The 21,445-nt window shown below is 41.2% G+C and overlaps 1 protein-coding gene across 1 annotated transcript; it reads right to left on the bottom strand.

Annotated features, from left to right (window-relative positions):
- Positions 1-12,863: 12,863 nt before the first annotated feature.
- Positions 12,864-21,330, bottom strand: LOC105080465 (uncharacterized). Its single transcript, XM_074371004.1, has 6 exons — positions 21,215-21,330; positions 20,986-21,064; positions 17,467-17,646; positions 16,161-16,287; positions 15,772-15,867; positions 12,864-14,880 (listed from the first exon to the last, which is right to left on the bottom strand). The coding sequence occupies exons 3-6, from the start codon at positions 17,479-17,481 to the stop codon at positions 13,001-13,003; spliced, it is 2,118 nt and encodes a 705-aa protein (XP_074227105.1). The 5' UTR covers positions 17,482-17,646; positions 20,986-21,064; positions 21,215-21,330; the 3' UTR covers positions 12,864-13,000.
- Positions 21,331-21,445: the final 115 nt, after the last annotated feature.

The following is a 21,445-nucleotide window of genomic DNA, read 5'->3' as shown; positions in this document are numbered from 1 at the left end:
AGGAGCTAAAGTTCCTTGTTTTTGTTTAATGGCTAAACTGTTATTCTTTTGTCTTGTTTGAGTGTTTTCCTTCCTTTCTGCATTTTCTCACTTCTGTGATTAAATGTACCCTTTTGAATTGGGGAAGCCTAGGAGGCTGAAGTTTTTTTACAGACAGCAGGCAGGCGGAGGACATGGGGGAGGAGGCTGTCAGTTCCAGGAAGGCCCCATAGAGTCCTGCCTGGTTACAGTATGATCTCATCTTAACTTAAATAATTACGCATGCAACAATGCAATATCCCAATAAGGGCCATTCAGAGGTACTGGGGGGTTAGGCCTTCAGCTTAGGAATTTGGGGAGGGAGTGGGCACAATCTAATCCAGAACACCAAGAATGGCCAGCAACCTCCAGAAACTAGGAGGAAGCATAGAACCTACCTCCCTGAGAGCCTCCAGAAGGAACCCTCTCGATACCTTGATTTCAGACTCCCAGCCTCCAGAACTGTGAGAGAAGACATTTCTGTGGTTTTAAGCCACCCAGTTTGTGGTGATGAGTTATAGCAGCCTGAGCAGACTAGTACATCAGCCCAGTGCCCGACACATGCAGCATGCAATGAGCCAGCTGCTGGGCTCTACCCTGGAACCCTCCTCCCTCCTCTTCTAGGGCGCAAGGGACCAGAATGGGTCACAAGGAAGGTGTTCCCTTCCCCTCCCTCCCCAGGTCCAAGAATTCGGAGTAAAATTTGCTGAAAGGTTCCCCAAGGTGTTGATTGCCAAAGAGAGGGGCAGTGAGGAAGGAGGACTGTGAGGACGGGAGGGAAGGGCCACGTCCCTGTCCTCTGGATCTCAGAGAAAGCAGAGAGCAGGCCAGTCTCCAGCAAGAGCAAGGAGCCATCATGCTGATAGTGGCTGTGGCATTTACCAAGCCTTGGGTTGCCCACTTCATATTCATTAGCTCCCACCCAAAGGTCTCCCTCAGAGCTTTATTATAACTCCTGTGTTCAAGAAGAGAAAACTGAGGTTGAAAAAAAGGAAGTGACATCCAGCAATCCCACTCCTGAGCATATATCCAGAGAAAACTCTTAATTTGAAAAGATACATGGACCCCAATGTTCATAGCAGCTCTATATACAATAGCCAAGACACAGAAACAACCTAAATGTACATCAACAGATGACTGGATAAAGAAGTTGTGGTATATAGATATACATATATATATATGCATACACACAATTGACTACTACTCAGCCTCAAAAAAGAATGAAATAATGCCATCTGCAGCAACATGGATGGACCTTGGAGATGGTCATACATGAAGTAAGCCAGAAAGAGAAGGAAAAATATCATATGATGTCACTTATACGTGGAATCTAAAAACAAGGACACAAATGAACTTATTTACAAAACAGGGACAGAGTCACAGACATAGAAAGCAAACTTACGGTTTTCAGGAGGGAAAGGGGGTGGGGAGGGATAAATTAGGAGTTTGGGATTTGCAGATACTAACTACTGTATATAAAATAGATAAAGAACAAGGTCCTACTGTATAGCACAGGGAACTATATTCAAAACCTTGTAATAGCCTATAAGGAAACAGAATATGAAAAGGAATGAATATTTGTATATGTATAACTGAATTGCTAAGCTGTAATCAGAAATTAACACAACATTGCAAATTGACTATACCTCAGTTAAAAAAACAAAATAGGGAAGTGACTTCTCTAAGGTCCCACAAGTAGTGACAGAGTCAGAATTTGAACACGGCTCTTACAGAATCCCAAGCACATGTGCTTTCTGCACTGTGGTGTGCTGGCAAATATTTAACAGCTAGCTCTAGGCGGGGAAGAGGGTATCTGTATATAAATACATATGTTTGCAATCAGTTTTACTGAGTATTAAATGATATGTAGCACACAGTTTACAAATAATAGTCCAATACACGATACTCTTTGCTGTAAAGTCCATGCAGCTACAGTTTCAGGGCAACTTGCTATTTCTTCCAAAATCCAGCACCAGTTTTTATAATTCTGCCTCCAAGTAATGTTGCAAAATCAGCCTATAAATAAATGTTTGATTACTCTCCAGTCCAGCAAAGAAATAGCTCACATGATTGATGCCATCCTACAATTCAGCTCTGACGCTGTCTACCCAGGGATAGCGTCAGATCCCGAAAGTTAAGGGCTCAGCCCCACCAGACGCCACCTCCCACTTCAGATGCCAGTTCCAAGTCCGGGTTGTCACTTGTGCTTCTGACCGACCGACGACAAATCACGGGTTCCTGTGACCTCCCCATTTTGGGTTTGATTAATTTGCAAGAGCGGCTCACGGAACTCAGGAAGCCCACTTATTCACTACATTACTGGTTTATTACAAAGGAGATTAAAGGAGATGAATCAACAGCCAGAGATACACAGGGCGAGGTCCTGAACAAAGGATCTTCTGTGCTGTTAAACAGCAAAAATTCATCTGAGTAATTTAAAAGTCAGATTGGCTTTATTGAACGACTCATGCTTCAGGCAGCACCCCATCTAGCAAACTGAAAGGAGAGCCCATTAGCTGCAGGAAAAGAAAGGTGTTTAAAGGTAGAGGGGTGGGGGCGATTATTAGCAAAGGATGCATTGTCTCAGGCAAGGTCACCCCCCACAAAGGGGAACGGAAGGGGTCCATCAGCAGATTACCTCCCGGTCCTGGGCAGGAAATTCCAGGTTGGCTCATAAAGGTCACATCTTTGCAGGACTGAAACTGCAGTTGGTTAGGTAGTAAGTCTCGGTTTGTTGGCAGAGTTGACTCCATCTTGGACCCGCTGTCTCCTTTTTAACAGAACCCATGAAGTTTGGGCTCGCCACGGTGATACGTGGAAGTGTTCCGGCTTTTCCCCAACCTGGAAGCTCTCTAAACCCCGCCCTTTTGAATTTTCACGGAGGCTTAATTAAATCATTGGCCGTTGGTGATGGAGCCCAATTTCCAGCCCCCCAGAGGTCCGATGGTGGGGCTGAAAGTTCCAGCCCTCTAATTACAGGATTGGTTCCTTCTGTCCTTAGGGGTGTGCCAGAAGCTACCTTATTAACATAACAAAAGATCTTTACTGCTCTCACCACTGGGAATTCCAAGGGTTTTGGGAGCTCTATGCCAGGAATAGGGATGCAGTTCAAATATATATTCCATGTTATCATCACAGTATCACAGATGCTCCCACAATTGCTAACGTGCAAGTCATCTACCAGGTAGGTTACTTAACTAAAGAAGATATGGTTCTTGCCCTTCAAGAGAATATACTGGGCAAATGGCATATAGAGAAAACAGGGACTCCAACAAAAACTTGTTCACAGTGTGGGCTAAGAATGCCACCTGCCGTGTAGGTAAACAAAGGATGCTGCGGCCATCAAGCCATCAGCCACTATCTGCACTGAAAAAGATGGCAGTCTTTCTGAAATTTTAAGAAATTTAAAGAAAGTATCATCTGAGGGTATCAGGGTGACATGGGGAAATATGGAAAAAGAGAAAGAGGTTAAGGACAGTCACCCTAAAAACGTTATTCCCAAGGTCTTGTATCAGTTAGGCTGCTTTCAATCATACGCAGTTTGCAGTTTACAATTACACCTAACAATGGCTTGAACTAAGGCAACATTTATGGTTTACTTTACAAGAGTTTTGGAGATGGGTAGTAGTAGGTTCAGTTCTGTCTGAATAATATCATCAAAACCACATTTATTTTCATCCTTCCTCTTTATCATCCCTAATATGATGGTCTTTTTCCTGGAAATTGCTACCTCATGGCTGCCAGTTAGCTGCCAGAGCTCCGGACTTCACACATGACAGCATCCCAAGCCAGGACGATGTAGACGAAATGAGGAATCACTATCAAATTTGTATTTTATGTCAAAAATATCTTTGGGATCACACATAAAAGACACATTATAGAAGGCTCCCAAGGGAGGAAGGATTACAAGGGTGGATGTGACCAGGATTTGAATAAAACCCAAAGTCTTTCGGGGAATTCAAATGAAGAGAATGGCAAAGGGTACTACAATGCGTGGGGAAGGGCCCAGATGCTGAGAGGAAACCAAAGATACAGGATCCCACAGAGAGTAACTGCCAGACAAATGTCCAGATCTTTAGAAGTCTGGCTGTTCTTTCTGAAACTGGGCTTCTTGTCATGACCCTGGCATGTTTCCCATAAGCCCTCTGTACAAAGGCATAAGCAGGGTTTTTCCCCTTGCTAACAAATGTCCCATGATTAACTAGAATCTGCAAAAATGGACAGAGGCAAAGTGACTAGGGTGAGGAAAAGAAGTCTCAAAGAGACTCCCACTCCTGAGTGGCCCCATTGCGTGATCTGGATAAGACAAGGAGGCAATGACATTGGGGTTGACCTGGGTAAGGCAAGTTCCTGCCTGTGCTGCAAAAATCCCTGACCCCTGGCAGCTGATGTCTGAAATGGCCTTTGTGAACCCTCCTACACTGTTGGTGGGAATGTAAATTGGTGCAGCTATTATGGAAAACATGGAGAGTCCTTAAAAAACTGAAAATAGACTTACCCTGTGATCCAGAAATTGCACTCCCAGGCATATTTCCAGAGGAAACTCTAATTTGAAAAGATTCGTACACCCCAATGTTCATAGCAGCACTACTTACAATAGCCAAGACATGGAAGCAACCCAAATGCCCATCGACAGAGGACTGGATAAAGAAGTTGTGGTATGTGTGTATGTATGTGTGTGTGTGTGTATATATATATATATGTGTGTGTGTATATATATATATATATATATATATATATATATATATATATATATATATATATATATATATATATATAATGGAATACTACTCAGCCATAAAAAATAATATAATGCCATTTGCAACAACTTGGATGGACTCGGAGATTGTCATACTAAGTGAAGTAAGCCAGAAGAGAAAGAGAAATGCCACTCCATTGTTCTTACTCAATCACCCTCCTCTCCCTTTCCCTCATGTCATCCCTAAAGTTTTTGCATTTCCAGTGCAGGGAAGTTTACCCATTTCATTTGCATTCTCGACTCCCAGAAATGCTTTTTAGTTCCCAAAGAAATGTACATCCTTCAATGCTCAATGAAGGTATGAGCATAGAAAATAAAGAACAACTAATAAAGGCAAGAGGGCAAAGCCAGGAGCCGTGAAGGACGGTGTACATCCTCTAGATAGGAGAACCAGTGCTTCCAAATGGGCTCCTTAAGAAATCTGGTCCCCCTCCCACCCCGTTCTGCCAGGGTAGGAAACTCTTACTATTCCTGCCCACTGGCCTTGGGTAACTGCAACAAAAGAGTGCCTGCTATATCCTCTCCATTTTTCTGTTCTTCATTGGAAGTTTTCATTGTGGATGCTCAGTTCTCATTGCACTACTGTATATTGGGTCTCTGGGAGCTAAGGATTCTTTTTAAGTTTATGGAATGCTCACCACAAACACTTCTAGATCGGATTGAGTCTAAGATGCCAAAATAAAACTTTGGGGCTGTGTCACACTTGGGAAGGATGGGACTACTTCTGTTTGGGGAGAAGAGTATACAGGGATGCTGAGGAGACAAATGAGTAGGATGTGGCAGAGACGGCCAGCTTCCTCTCAGTTCATTCCCCTTCTTCCAGTGGGCTGGACATTCATACACCTAAAACAATACTTTCCTCAGCCATCCTTCCAGCCAGAGGAGAGTAAATTCTAAGCAATGAGATGCAACAGTTGTAATCATGAGTACACAGTAAGGACGGGGAGAGCTGAGGGGTCAAAAAGCAGCAGCAGTAGTGGGGAGGGTATAGCTCAGTGGTAGAGTGCTTGCCTAGCATGCAGGAGGTCTGGGTTCAATCCCCAGTATCACCAATAAGATAAATAAATAAACCTAGTTACCTCCCCCCACCCTCCTTTCAGTGAACAATCCTGGTGTGACTGGCTTTGGTGTCATTCAGGTTGTCCAAGTGCTAATGAAAACTAACTCCTTAGAAGCTGAGCTCCACCTTGTGGCAGCTGAAACACAAAGCAAGGAAACTGAGGTCCTGCCTCGTCCTCAGCCATCTGACCTCATTTGGAAGAGAACCTCTAGGAGACCTTGATTATTTTCCCCGTGAGCTTCCCCCAGAGTGACTTTCTAAGTGCATCTGAACAACCTTTATTTTTCAAGTCCAGGAAGTCCCCTTCATTCCAGAACTTACATTCCAGAGACAGGAGAGTCTGGAGATCTCTCTCGTATCTCACCCCACCCTATGAGTTACCACTGCTACCAGATAAAAGAAAATCGGTGTAAATGTTGCATAATCTGGGCAGGCTGTGGATTGTTCAACTGTGTTCTTTCCTCACATTTCTATCTAACGCCTCTCCTGGCTCCAAATACCATCTAGGTAACTGTTTCCCAAATGTTGACCTACAACTAATGCTGTTCCATCAGAATCACTTGGGGAGGTTTTTGGGGTTTTTTTAATTGAAGTATAAGTGATTTACAGTATTGTGTTAATTTATGGGGGAGGTATTTTTTTAAAAAAAGTGTTAGGTCACTGCAGCATCAAGGCATCTGATTAATAAAATCTAGTGCGGATGCAGGAATCTGTATTTATTCACAAAACTCCCTGGTAATGGTGTTCCTCTCTCTTTCTATCTCTCTCTCTCTCTCTCTTTTTTTTTTTTTCCTCCCTCGTAACTGTAATGGGCAACCAAATTCCTCTGATTATTAGCAGTTGAATAAATACTCTCTTTTCAAGAGAACAGAGTAAGAACCAGCAGTAGATCTTGGGAATACAGATGTATCTTCATAGTCCACACCCAGGAACAAATGGCCATCTTTATCTGGGTCTAGTGAGGCAGTTATTAGAACGGCGATGTGGGCAGAAGTTCAATGAGCAAAATACATCTTTGACAGAAAAGCTGTTGTTCCCAACATCTGGTTCAAAGCCCTCTGGAGCTATTTAGGTCTTGAAGTGGCAGATGTGGGCAAGTTAGGCTGTTAATATTGTGTTCTTCTGAAAGGAGAGGTTCTCAGAAACAGTTAAAAGAATTACTAGTTAATCAGAAAAAAGTCTTTCCCACTCTTTCCACCTCAAATTCTCAGCTTGCATAATCATGTGAGTCAATATCTTGTAATAAATCATACACACATACACTAATGGTTTTGTTTCTTTGGAGAATCCTACTATATTAGAGAATTATTGTTAATTTTGTTGCGTATAATGATATGGTGGCTATTGTCTTTTTAAAATCTGTTACGGATACATATTATTTAAGGAGAAATTATATGAGATGATATTTGATTAGAAATATTCCCAAGAGTGGGGAGGGTATAGCTTAGTGTTACCGTGCGTGCATCACATGCACAAGGTCCTGGATTCAATTCCCAGTACCTCTGTTGAAAAATAGATAAATAAAAATAAATAAACCTAATTAAACCCACTCTCCCCCCAAAAAAGAAATATTCCCAAGGGGGGAGAAAAAGGAAAGGCAAGCAATGAAATCAACAAAATGTTTAAAAAATTTAAAGCTTTCCACAACATTGTAAATCAACGATATTTCAATTAAAAAGAAATTTTGAAGCCTTCTACTCTTGCATGTTTACATTTTCCATTTTAAAGTCTTCTGGATAAACAAGTCTTCCCTACTGTATAGCACAGGGAACAAAGTTCAATATCATGTAATAACCTATAATGAAAAAGAATATAACTGAATCACTATGCTGCACACCAGAAACTAATATGACATTGTAAATTAACTATACTTCAATTTTTTAAAAATATAGATCGTTCTGCCCAAATTTATGTATGATTTTAATGTGACACCAGACAAAATTACACAGTACATTTACTTCATGGAATACTTAAAAGTATTTTTTTTTAAATTAGTAATGTAGGGATGTGTATATGTTAAACTCAAGTGATAAGAAATCATTCAATTAATAATAACTTTTCAATAAGCGTAAGAAGCCTAAAATAAGGAACCCAAATTTTAACAAGTGTTATCTCCAGGCAGCATATTTTGGGGAAACTTGCTTATTTCTTACTGTCTACGTCATGATCAGCCAGAAACGAAATACTCAAGTGAAGTATACAAAAACCTTAGAGATAAAAAAGGCAGAAGCCACACCTTTCATAACATATATTATTGCAGATTAATTTACTTTAATCACTTCAAAGTATTCTCATTTTTCAGAGAAAAAGTCGGAAGAGAAGACGACTTGGGGTTAAAGGAGAACTGAAAACAGGCTTTGAGTAGGAGATTGGATACGACGAAACAAACTGCGTGTCAGCTGTGAGAATTACGCCCCCAGATAGCTTATTCCCATTATCCGAGGCGGTGAACTCAAATTACTGAACATCCCCCTCTTCCACCTGCCCATCAAGACTTCCCCCAATTCACTGCAGTTCTCAGACCTACGCACAAACCCGACAAGCTACTCAGTCACAAACACGAATGAACCTGTCCGACCACTCACGCTCAAGTGGGATCTCATCCTTAACCAAGTCACCCCATTCGTGGACACACCATACTGAAGTTATCAATGACTCACACTGCCACGGAACACTGACCGTCAGGTTTCTCAAACACTGACTCGCAAGTCCCCAAGGAGTAATCCCTAGCCCCCGCTGGCCCACTCTCTTGATGCTGCCACTCACTCACACCCAAGCCTCCTCTCCGATAACTCATCACAGTCAGAGCCTCCAGCCAACTGCCATACGCCCCGAGGCTGCCTTCATCAATTATGCACCCTACCATCCTCCCTCGGCATTTTCTTCAACACAGCAACTGTATCCAAGCAGCTAGAACCCTCCTCAGCGCGCCACAGGTTTAAAAGGATGCCACACCCCACTTCCGCTTCCGGCCCCGGCCCCGGCCCCGCCCCCTTTCAGCTCACTCAGGGTAGTTTGACGTAAAGGGCCGCAACCACCCAAAGAACAGATCTGTGCACCGTGGATGCCTGGTGAGCAACATGGCCGCCCCCGTCTAGCGACTTCACAGCGGGAGCGGCCATCTTGAAGTACGTGCCGTACAGAGCACAGCGAGGACTTTGTTCGGCTCCGCAGACCCATCCGCCTCCCTTCTGCGGAAGAACGCGGCAGGCTAGGGGCGCTACGCATGCTCAGTAGCATATCAGACTCCGTCTATCCCTACCCCAGGACCACTGGACCGCCGGCCCTTCTATAACGGCCGTAACCGTCGTACCGCTTTGGACAACGGAAGTTAGGGGCACCTCGCAGCGACCCCGGGCATCGTGGGCCAGGCGAGAACTGTGGTTGTTGGTACTGCAGAGAATGCGTTCTCTAGTCAGGGAAGGACGTCCGGGAAGAATTCTGATAAAAGGCAGCGTGCTCTGCTGGGGACACGGTAGACACACGCATAGCAGAGAAGTAATGCTAGGATATTTGGAAGCAGAGGTCCTGGAAGAGGAAAAGGAAGCGGAAGCCCTGGGGCCAGTAGGAGGGAGGCACCAACAGTAAGGACATGCTTTCTTTATATTAAGAAGTCCAGACGCGATGGGCTCGATGTTTGCAGAGAAACGGAGCCAGTTTTAGCGGCAGGCCAGCGACAGGGGGCCGGGGCAAATATCTGGAAACCACTTATCCTCTCCTTAGGATGGGAACTGTTGAGGCTCCTAAACTCAGAAAAAGTAGATACCGTCACCAACGCGGGCCCTTGGACTCTAACAGAAATTGGTAAGAGGCTAAAGGAGAAATTTCAGGCAAGGATTTACTGGGGCTCCTGCTGCAGCAGAGGGGACAAAAACAAGTAACAGGTACTTTTCCTGGCTCCAGGAGCGCTGCTTGGGTCCTTAAAACGGGTAACAACGGGTTGATCTGTGGGTCGGGCAGAAGGGGTAGCTTAGGTGGTCTGCCCACCCCCTTGGTGGAGTTGTGTGCAGGGATCATGCGCAGTGCCCTGCTTTTCTCTTGACACCTCAGAAGTGGCAGTTGGCTTGTTGCCTTTTTTGTCCATCATTACTCCAGCTGAGCAAGTGTGCAGTTTTTACTCCCTTATAGTTTTTTTGTTTTGATTTTTTTTTTATTCTGTTGCTCCAGGGGACGTCTGTCTAGGTGCAAGCACTCTGGTAAGCGTCCCAGATCCCAGCCTGTCTTAATACAAGGTCCTGTAGTTTTGAAAGCATCAGGTGGGCTCCACAGATCAAACCAACCAGCCATACTCCAAACTCTAGCCTGCTACACACCCTGGGAAATCAAAGAACTAAAGTCACTTGATCAGAGAAAGTTATTTTTTACCTGAATGCCTCCACCTGTGGGTTGGTGTTGTCACATGAAGTGTTTTAAGCTTCTCTTCACAGAGGGGGAGTTTGTGATTCCCCAATGACAAAGTGGAGACCCAGGCTCAGTCATGTTAATGTGACCTGCCTGTTGTCTGCCTGCAGCAAATTCTGCTGTGTATGTTGAAAACCTAGATTACTGAGCCCCACCACAGGACCTCTCTGAATCTGAGGGGGGGGGGCAATAATCTGCATTCCCAACAGGTTACTCAGTTGATATGCAGACCATGGTCTGGAAAAATGTGTTTTGAGAACCATCTGTACTGAGGGATCCTGCCTTTTAGAGTGTGTGCTGGTGCAATGGACTAGTTTGTAGCATAGAGATCCTAAAACACTTGGAATTTCCTAAGTAATGAGTCTTAAAAGTGTCTTTTGTTAATCATAACAAGCCCCTTTGAACCACACCTGGCTTTATATTAACAGGGTGACTTCAAAGCCAAAAGTAGGGGGAGTCTGCACAGAGGGTGGTTGCCAGGGGAACCAGCCACATAATGAGAGATATGGAACTTTCAGTCCTCCCCACTCTGGGAGGAGATGTGGGCAAGAGGCTGTCAGTCCCCAGTGGCCGATGAATTAATAAGTCATCTGTGTGTGTGTCTGTACATGTGTAATGAGGCCTTCATAAAAACCCCAAAGGAAAGGGTTTGGAGCACTTCTGAGTCTGTGAACACATGGACATTTGAGGAGAATGGTGTGCCCAGAAAGAGCATGGAAGTATGGAAGTTCCTCACAATGCTTTCCACATACCTGCCCTAAGCATCTCTTGATTTTCCTGAGTTATATTTCTTTACAGTAAACCAGTAATCCAGTAAGTAAACTGTTTTCCTGAGTTCTGTGAGCCACTCCAGAAAGTTAATCCAGTCTTAAAAGGAAGGGGGTCATGGAAACCTCCAATTTATAGCTGATAACAACCTGGACTTATAACTGACCTCTGAATTTGTTGTTCATATTTTCTACTTTTTCTAGGAATTTGTTATTTGTTATTTCATCTCAACTTTCAAATGTACTGAAACGAACCAGTTAAAATACCAGAAACAATCAGATAAATCCAAAATGGGGAATATTTTATGAGATCATTGCCAAGTCTTTTCAAAAAAACTGAATGTCATTAAAAAAAAAAAAAAAGTGGAGGGAACATACCAGGTGAAAAGGAGGCTAAAGATATCAACATATGATCCAGTAATTCCACTCCTGAGCATATGTCCCAAGGAAACTCTAATTCAAAAAGATACATGCATCCCAATGTTTACCAGCCTAAATGTCCACTGACAGATGACTGGATAAAAAAGTTGTGAGATATAGACATATATACATACATACACACAATGGAATATTACTCAGTAGTAAAAAGGAATGAAATAATTCCATTTGCAGCAACCTGGACGGGCCTAGTGATTATCACACTGAGTGAAGTAAGCCAAAAAAATAAATAACATAGGATACCACTTATATGTGGAATCTAAAGTGACACAAATGAACTTATTTACAAAACAGAAACAGACTCAGACATAGAAAACAAACTTATGGGGCGAGAGGCAGGATAAATTGAGAGTTTGGGATTTGTGGATGCTAAATACTATATATATACTATAATGTATAAAACAGATAACCAACAAGGGCCTGCTGTATAGCACAGGGAACTATATTCAGTATCTTAAGAAAAAATGTAAGTGCTCCCAATACTGTATTATGAATATGACTGTAACACTGTAGTCCATAAATATTTTCTAACAATGTATTCATTAGTGTATAGGCTAGCTACCATGAGGCAATCATATTGCTGCTGCTTTTTTATCAATGCATTTTATCAATGCATGAGATGATTCATCTTATAAACAGCTGACATAAACTTGCAGTGTTGATAAGTACTGTGCAGTACTTTAAATAATTTTTTTCTTTTTCTTGGGGGGGGTGGGGTAATTAGGTTTATTTATTTCTTTTCATAGAGGTCCTGGGGATTGAACCCAGGACCCTGTGCATGCTAAGCAGGTGCTCTACCACTGAGCTGCGCCCTCCCAACTAGGACAGTACTGTAAACATAATTTCTCTTCCTTATGACTTTCTTAATAACATTTTCTTTTCTCTAGCTTTATTGTAAGAAGAGAGTATATAATACATAAAACATGCAAAATATGTGTTAAGCAGCTGTTTATGTTACACTTTCTATAAATACAGAGCAATGTGACAGGATCAGAATTTTCATTATGAAACTGTTTCTATGTGAACCACCTTTCCCACCATCATTATACTATAGTAGTCCTTAATAAATATCTGCTGCACAGTAAGTATGGACTTCATGCCAGAGGCATCCTTTATCACAAGTCTTCAGTCGTCTGTGTTCTTTGGTATGAAAACTCAATTGTTTGGAAGGCGTTCACAACATTTGTGAGACTTTTCCTCATGAAAACTGACTACTTTATGATGGCCTATAAGAAACATTTGTTGTACTCAAAAGGTTCCATTTCGGTGTGATGTATAATGGGATTTCTTTTCTCAAGAAACGATTTCAACTTTTCAACTCAATATTGCCTTTTTCTAATGGAATATTAGGCTACATTGGTAGCAGACAATTTTCCTATATTCACTGCATTTAAAAGATTTCTGGGTAAGTTTTCTGAAACTTAACAAAGACCAAAATTAATGGAAAAGTACCCTTTCTCTGCCCTCATAGGGTGACTTGTGAGAATTCTCTTGTATTCAGTGAGATCTAGCATCTCATGAAAGTCTTTGTCGCTCACTGTGTTCCTGAGATTTCTTTCAGGTATGGATTTCCTCGTGTGAAGTGACAAAGAACTGGACAGAGGAGGTTTTCCCACACTCACGACACTGATAAGGCTTCTGCCCTGCATGACTTCTGTGATGGACACTGAGGTATGATTTCTCAAAAAAGGCCTTCCCACACTGAGTACACTGATATAGCTTCTCTCCCATGTGACGTCTCTGATGTCTAATGAGCTGTGACTTCTGGTTGAAGATTTGACCACATGGAATGCATCCATAGGGTTTCTCTCCAGTATGGCATCGCTGATGGATAGTAAGATGGCTTTTTTGGCGGAAAGCTTTCCCGCATTCATTGCATCCGTGGGGTTTCTCTCCCGTATGAATCAAGTGATGTCTGCTGAGCATTGCCATACTGCTAAAGGCTTTTTGGCATTCGAGACATACAAAGGGTTTCTCTCCTGTATGTGTCCTCTGATGGACAATGAGCATTGCCTTTCGTATGAAGGCTTTTCCACACTCACTGCATTCGTAGGGCCTCTCTCCTGTATGAGTTCTCTGATGGACAATGAGATGTGATTTGTCTATAAAAGCTTTTCCACATTCACTGCATTCATAAGGTTTCTCTCCTGTATGAATCCTCTGATGCGTTATGAGGGATGACTTTTTATTAAAGGCTTTCCCACATTCCTGGCACTCATAAGGCTTCTCTCCTGTATGAGTTCTTCTATGAGCAATAAGCTGTGACTTGTCTATAAAGGCTTTCCCACATTCACTGCATTCATAAGGCTTCTCTCCTGTGTGAATTCTCTGATGGGTTATGAAGTGTGACTTTTTATTAAAAGCTTTCCCACATTCGTTGCACTCATAAGGTTTTCTTCCTGTATGGGTTCTCTGATGTAGAATGAGTTGTGATGTGTGTACAAAAGCTTTTCCACATTCACTGCATTCATAAGGTTTCTCTCCCATATGAATCTTCTGATGCATTATGAGGTGCGAGTTTTTACTGAACGTTTTCCCACATTCCCTACATTCACAGGATTTTTCTCCCGTATGAATTCGATGGTGAACCACAAGCTGAGACTTACTAGAGAAGGCCTTCCCACATTCTTCACATCCATAGGGTTTCTCTCCTGTATGGGTTCTTTGATGGATAGTCAGGTTTGACTTCTGCATAAAACCTTTCCCACAATCGGTACACTCAAACGGTTTCTCCCCTGTATGTGTTCTGTAATGTAATCTGAGCTTCGCCTTTTCCCTGTAAGCTCTTCCACACTCTTTGCATTCATAGGGTTTCTCTCCTGTGTGGGTCCTATGGTGTAGAATGAGATGATATTTTGTTCTAAAGGATTTCTGACACTCGATACAGTCATACGGTTTCTCTCCTGTGTGAGTTCTCTGGTGCAGTGTGAGATGACATTTTGTACTGAAACCTCTCTGACATTCACTGCACCTGTGCGGCTTCTCTCCCGTATGAGTTCTCCGGTGTATTACGAGCTTTGACTTATACCTGAAGGATCTGGGGCATTCACTGCATTCATAAGGTTTCCCTTCTGTGTGAATTCTGTGATGTCTTTTAAGATTTGTTACTGTGCTGAAAGACCTCACACGTAAATTATGTTCATAGCACTGGGCTTGAATGTGGGCGGTTTCATGCAGATTATGGAAAAATGACTTCCCATGACCATTTAACTCATCAGAGTTCATTTTTGCATAGTTTCTACTCTGAAAACTTGAATCTGAATTTTGTTTCAAACTTATTCCTCTTGAGACACATTTAGGGGGTCTTTCTATAAATGGCACAATGTTTTCGCTCAAAGAAAATATTTTCCCCCATGCACTGTTTTCATGACCTCTCTCCACAGGTCCATCCTTCTCATTATCTTCCTGAGGCCAATCACAAACTTGCCACATTACTTCTAGGAAAAAAAAAAAATCAATACTCGCAGAATCATGAAATGGAGAGGGATGAAATCTCAAAGTCAGATTTCCTATAACTTGTGAAGGGCACACAACTCAAGTGGCTTCAAGTTTTTATGTGATTCAAAGTGCCTGTATTTGCATTGTATCACTGCATCTTCAATTATAAGAAAAAATTAATTTTGAGTTGTTTTCATCATTAATAATTGTTTATCTGGAGCTGCATATAAAATAGTGTTATTTTCCATCAAAAAAACTTACATATCCAAAGAGATGGAGAAACTATGAAAAAGAATATGAAAATGAATATATGCATGTATATGCATGACTGGGTCATTGTGCTGTACACCAGAAATTGATACATTGTAACTGACGATACGTCAATGAAAACAAAAAATAAACAAAAAAAACCCCCAAAGTGATGGAGAAAGTGATACAGCAGGTGCACAATATTAAGTCTGAGGGATCCAATACAAGAAACAGTAAGAAGTAACGAACTGAAGGACATGAGTGTCATTAAACACTGGAACATAATAGAAGAGGTCTATGAATATGGATAAAAGGTGAAGGAGGCTGGTTGTGTCTATCAGGCTACAATAGAAGAACAGCCAAGTAAAAAAGGAGGGACCAAGTGAAATAGGCATAGATTTGACCCAGGTAGATAAAAGGAGGTAAATCTCAGTGGCTGGCACAAGAGAGCCATATGTGGAAGTGTGGCAAGGGAGGAAGCAGGCACCTTTCGTACTGAAGACCTCTTTTCACTCACAGTCACCTCTAAAGGTTCAGAGACTATGAAAAAAATATTAAAATAAGTTAACAAGGGTCCCAGCTCAACAATGACCAGTTGCTACTTTGCTTGCGTGAATTCCCACTGCACTGGTTGCACTCACCCGGATTGCACTGGCTTGGGAATTCCCTCTCCACTATTCCTTGTTCTCTTCCTTCCTCCAAGGGCACCAGTGCTTCTGGCTTGCTAACTTGATAACCTGTCAAGGAGGGGTAATGACAGAGAACCTGAGCAGTGTCAGGGCCTATGAAAAAAAGTTCTGTTTCAGGGAACGTATAGTTTAAATCTCAGCAAAATGCAAACATTTCACTTGGAGAATGAAATTAAGCACAGTCACTGTATGACAATAAATAAAATAAGCTCTGTTACCCACCTACACTAGGCCAAGTCCAAAATCACTGAGGATATCAGAGTACCCATAAATCGCAGCAGCGGGGAAAAGATAGTCGATTAATGTGTGTATGCTGAGATACTGAGGAAAGCTGTCCTTACCCAATGACAGCAGGTTGCTATAATTTTCCAACATCACATCCCGGAAGAGGTTCTTCTGAACAGTGTCTAGTAGCTGCCACTCTTCCCAGGTGAAATCCACAGCCACGTCCCTGAATGACAGTGAGCCCTGTGATAACATAATCCTTTTTAATCTGGAGTCAGTAGACTAGAATAAAATAGTAAAGATCTAAAGGATATTGTTCTGATTATTTTTAGTATGAAAATGTATAAATAATATTTTTGTTCCTAGCTTTGATTTACATTTTGTGGGCTAAATTCATTAAAACTATCCTTTCTTTGTGCATTCTTCATTCCCTTCTTCACTCACTCGTTCGCCCAATATAAAACATCATGCAAACTCTAAACTACCTAAAAACCATCTGCAACCTACCTTACAAGCATTGAATGTTACTATAAAGTTTGCAATAAAAAAGGAAATAAAGCATGATCCTGCTGTCAAATGCTTTCTGATCTATTTGAGTTCAAGGAACTGCATGTAGTTCAATGAGACAGGCGAAGAGGCTGGAGAGGACAGATGCCCAGGTGACAGGCAGGTACAGGTCTTGGAGCAAGTGTGCACATTTCCTGCAGACACTGGGTAGCCACTGCAGTGTTTTTCATATACAAAAGGGTGCTATGCTCAGAACTGCCTATTAGAAATTGTACTATATATTAAATCAGGATACTAAAAAGAAAGACAAACAGAGCTCTCACTATGTGCTATGCATCATTCTAAACATCTTCCAAACAACAGTAATCTGCACAATAACATTCATGTAAGCACTATTATTATCTTCTTTTTATAGATAAAGTTTTAAAGTTTTCTAGCTGTATCCATTACATCTCCCACATTTCCTCAGGAAGATGACTTTTCACTTGGGCCACCGTCTGGATGAGAAACAAGGAAGAAGAAGACCCATCTTCATACTCAATGTCCAAGAAATATTTACTGATCTCAAGGAATTCATGTGCTTCCTCCTTATATACAAAGTAAACCTTGTAACATGTTTTTATTCTTTTGTGATGGTTTCCAGTATTACCGGAGAAATGTGTGCAACTCATTTCTGGATCCTGTTGCTTACATGGCAATGTTCTAATTATTAGCACCTTGCAGGACACTAAGACATGGAGATACATCTCCCTTCCTGATTGGCTATTCAGCATCATTTATTCTGTCTCCCAGTCTAAGCACATCCCTCCCAGCCATGGTATATCTATATATATTGTTCTGATTGTACACAGCTTTATAAACTTCTGAAAATCTAAAATGGAAAACAAACTGGGAAAAAACAAGCAAGCAGCTCACCTGGGACTTGGTCATTTTTAACAGTTTTTAGGAAATAGTCACCACTTTTAGGATCTGTCCTGAAATCCTCGTAATGGTGTCTCATCAATGGTATCCTTCAGCAAGGATGAATTTCTGGGCTTGAGCTCTACTTTGTTTCCCCCTCTTTATAGGAGTGGACTCATTCTAGGAAGCCAGCATCTATGGATTCAAGAAAAGATTTGTTTGGCATGAAAATAATGATAAAAACAAGCTCCTATACAAGCAAGGAACTGCTTTAAGCATGTTCTTTTCTCACATGACCCTCACAACAATCCTATAAGGAACAGATGATAATTATTCCATTTTAGAAAAAAGCAAGAGAGGAAAGGTCTAGCACCTCGCTAAAACCCAACATCTAGTAACTGGTGGAACAAGAACAAAAACACAAACCCTCAGAGTCAATAAATCCTCTGATTCCCAGGAGAACTACCAGAATTATGCTTTCACCTTAACCAACCAAAAAAAAATTAGGAAAAATATCTAGAACAACTATCTTAAGAGCCAGAAGTCAAAGAAAAAGGTAAACAAACAAGGTGAGACCTTTGTGTGCTGCAGCTCAAAGCCCGGTGAGACTTTGCAGGCTATAGCACAGGGAGAAGGAACCCCCAAAGAGCCCAGCAGTCTTGCTAAGTTCATGATACAGAATTCAAAGTCTGAGGAAGCAAAGGTGGCTAGAGTTTGCCAGGCAGCACACCAGAAAAAGAGACAGAGAGAAAACACACTCTGTAGATGTGCAGAGGGCTTCTTTGAGTCTCTGGCAAAGGACTGATGAACTGGAAAAACCACAAAGCCACTTGAAAGGAGCAGGTGGAACAATTCCTAGAACTTACACAAGATCAGGACTAGTTCGTGTTCCCCCTAGCCAGGGTGGAAAGACCTTCTAATATAAAGGGACTTCAAATGAAGTCCTCAGAAGAGTGCTGCCTCAGTAACAGGGACAAAGTAATCCTAGACAAAAGACTGATCTGGCCCCACCTAACAAAGTTTAAAAGGAAGTCTCTGAAGACTCAAACCATTTCAAAGTAACCTGACCACATCCCAGAACAAACCTCAGAAGTATTTAAAGGACTAAAAGAAAGTCCTGTAAATAACAATGTGAAACTGACAATAATCTGACAGCCAATCAACAATTACTAGACACTAAACAACAAGGTCCTACTGTATAGGCACAGGGAATATCTTGTAATAACCTATAACGGAAAAGAATATGAAAAAGAAAAAATATATATATATACACACACATATACTGAATCACTATGCTGTACACCAGAAACTAACAGATTGTAAATAAAATATATGTCAACAAAAACAAATCACTAGACAGGCGAAGAAGAAGAAGAAAAAAAAAAGACCCATAGTCAGGGGAAAAATTCAAGCTAGAGAGACAAAAATGACAAAAGGGATAGAACTGGCAGGCTAGGACATTTACACACACACACACGGAATGTATTACACATTACACATATTCAACAAGAGAAAAGCAAGAGCATGAGAGAAAAAAAAATTAACATTGAAACAATAGGCTATTCATGTTTGCCTCAAACCAAAATTAACTCAAAATGGATTACCAATGTAAGAGATAAAACTATAAAACTTTTAGAAGAAACCAAAGAAAAATTTTAAGTGAGGCTAACGTTTCTTAAATAGGGTATAAAAAAGCAGGATAAAAGGAAAAGTTGCTAAATTAGAATTCCTCAATTTTAATAATTTTTGATATTCAAAAGACACCTCTAAAAAATGAAGAATCAAGCCAGAGGCTACAGTAAAATAATAACAAAGCATGTACCTGACTAAAAAATATATATCTGAAGAGTATGAAGAACTTTTCCAACTTAATAAAAGAAACAATCCAGTAAAAAAAGGAACAAAAGCTTCAAACAGACATTTCACCAAAAAAAAAAAAAGATGGCAAAAAAGCATATGAAAGATTGCTTTAAGTTATATGATAAAAGCAAATTAAAATCTAAATAAAATATTCCTACCAACCTGCTAGGATGGCTATAATTTAAAAGACTGAAAATTCTAAGTACTGACAAGAATGTGAAGAAAAAAAAACTCTCATGCATTGCGAGTGAAAATACAAAACGACAAAATGGTACAGCCATTTTGACTTGAACATCAGTGTACACTGCAGCTTCACCCATAATATCCAAAACGTACTCCCCCAAATCCAAAATATCCATCAACTTGGAAATAGGTAATATTGTGACTCATCTGCACTGCTGAACATTAACTCAGCTGCAGAAAGAAATGAACTAATGATACATGCAAAACCATGGCTGACTCTCAAAAACATTATTCTAAGTGAAAGTCAACGACTTCCTACCATAATTCAATTGTATGAAGTATTAGAATATACAAAACTATAGAAAGCACGTAAGTGATTGTGAGCGAACAGAGGATGGGGGGTATGGTCTCAATATACAGAGGCACAGGGGACTTTTGGGGTTGATGGGAAAGCTCTATGTATTGATTACAGCGGTGGTTACACAGTGGTACACCTTTGGGAAACTCATCGAATTGCACCTGAAGAACTGGTGAATGTTATTGTATGTAAATTACACTTCAATTTTCTTAGCTCTTGCCTAAGAAAAGCAAAACAAATACAGGCTGTCTACTTCTGAAGACGAAATCCATGTCCTTAAACTGCAATGAAGCCTCAACTGAAATCTCAAATTCACGTCTCTCGTTTTGAAACTTCATCTTCACGCAAAATCCCAGCTGGGTCTCTTGGCTACTCTAACCAGTGTTGACTGTTAAAGAATTAACTCTGGTTATAAAAAATTAATTTAACACTGAGAATAATGTAGAGATGCCAGGACACCCTATAAATATAATAACACAGCTTAAATACTCTCAATATTACATTGCTGAGAACCCTGAAGGACAGTGCAACTCTGTCTTAGGCCGGATATAACAGAACTGAAGAAAACAGATCTGGATTTCAAGGACAATATGTCAAAGAAATTTATAGGCCAACCTAATAAAAATCCTACATAAAATACTAGGAAACCATATTCACTGCCATATAGGAAGGATACTAAGAAACTGAACATAGGAAGAATTATACAATTTACAGGTAGCTTTTTTTTTACAGGAACGTAATAGTGTAATAGAACTATTTAATTATCTCAATAGATGAAGACATGTAATAAGATACCATAGCCAATCACAATTTTAAAAAATCCTATGAACTAGAAATAGACAAGAACTTTCTTAACTTGATAGAGTATCTACCAAAAAAAAAAAATCCACAGCATTTCTTAAAACTTAGGAACACAACAAGGATAACCACTCTGAGAACCTTTAGTCAGATCAAACCCTGAACAGTACAACAGGAAAAATGGAAGGAATGAAGATTGGAAAAGAAGAAACAAAACCGTCACTAAGCAACTGTTTTAAGATCAATAGAAACATTCATTGCAGTTTCATACCCAAACAACAAGATTTAAAGGGAGAAAAACACTATTTACAATGCCAACAAAATGTATACGGTACCCAGATGGGCTCCTTGCTCACTGGCTCTTCCAACGCCTCGCTGCACCGCCTACGGGGGCGATCCGGAGTCGACCTGTCACTGCCAACAGTTCCATGTATTGATTAGATGGGGAAGAGTCTCTCGATTCTTCCTCAACCCCCTCCCTCACACTGATGCCGGCCCAAGTCGCCCACAACGCCCCCCAAACTACCAGGCCGCTTTAAAGAACAATCCTCCAGGAGCACCCACCACAAACCACATCTCAAGTCACCGAACTCCCACCACGCGAGATTCTTAAAGCAGCTCGCAGAAATTTAACTTTACCACAAATGCCAATTCTCTGACCTTACGTCCCGGGAAGCCAAGCTTCGGACGCCACTTCCGTTTCCACTGACGTAAGCGGCGGGCCCCTGCCGTTACTCAGATTCAAGGCCACTTTGGAAGTGAGCGGTGGATTCTGGGGCCTGGAGGCGTTATTGC

This window comes from Camelus bactrianus, chromosome 9 (genome assembly GCF_048773025.1).
Source record: "Camelus bactrianus isolate YW-2024 breed Bactrian camel chromosome 9, ASM4877302v1, whole genome shotgun sequence".
Taxonomy (NCBI): Eukaryota; Metazoa; Chordata; class Mammalia; order Artiodactyla; family Camelidae; genus Camelus; species Camelus bactrianus.
Note: the sequence above shows the minus strand (reverse complement) of the source record. Positions and strands in the feature narration are given on the sequence as shown.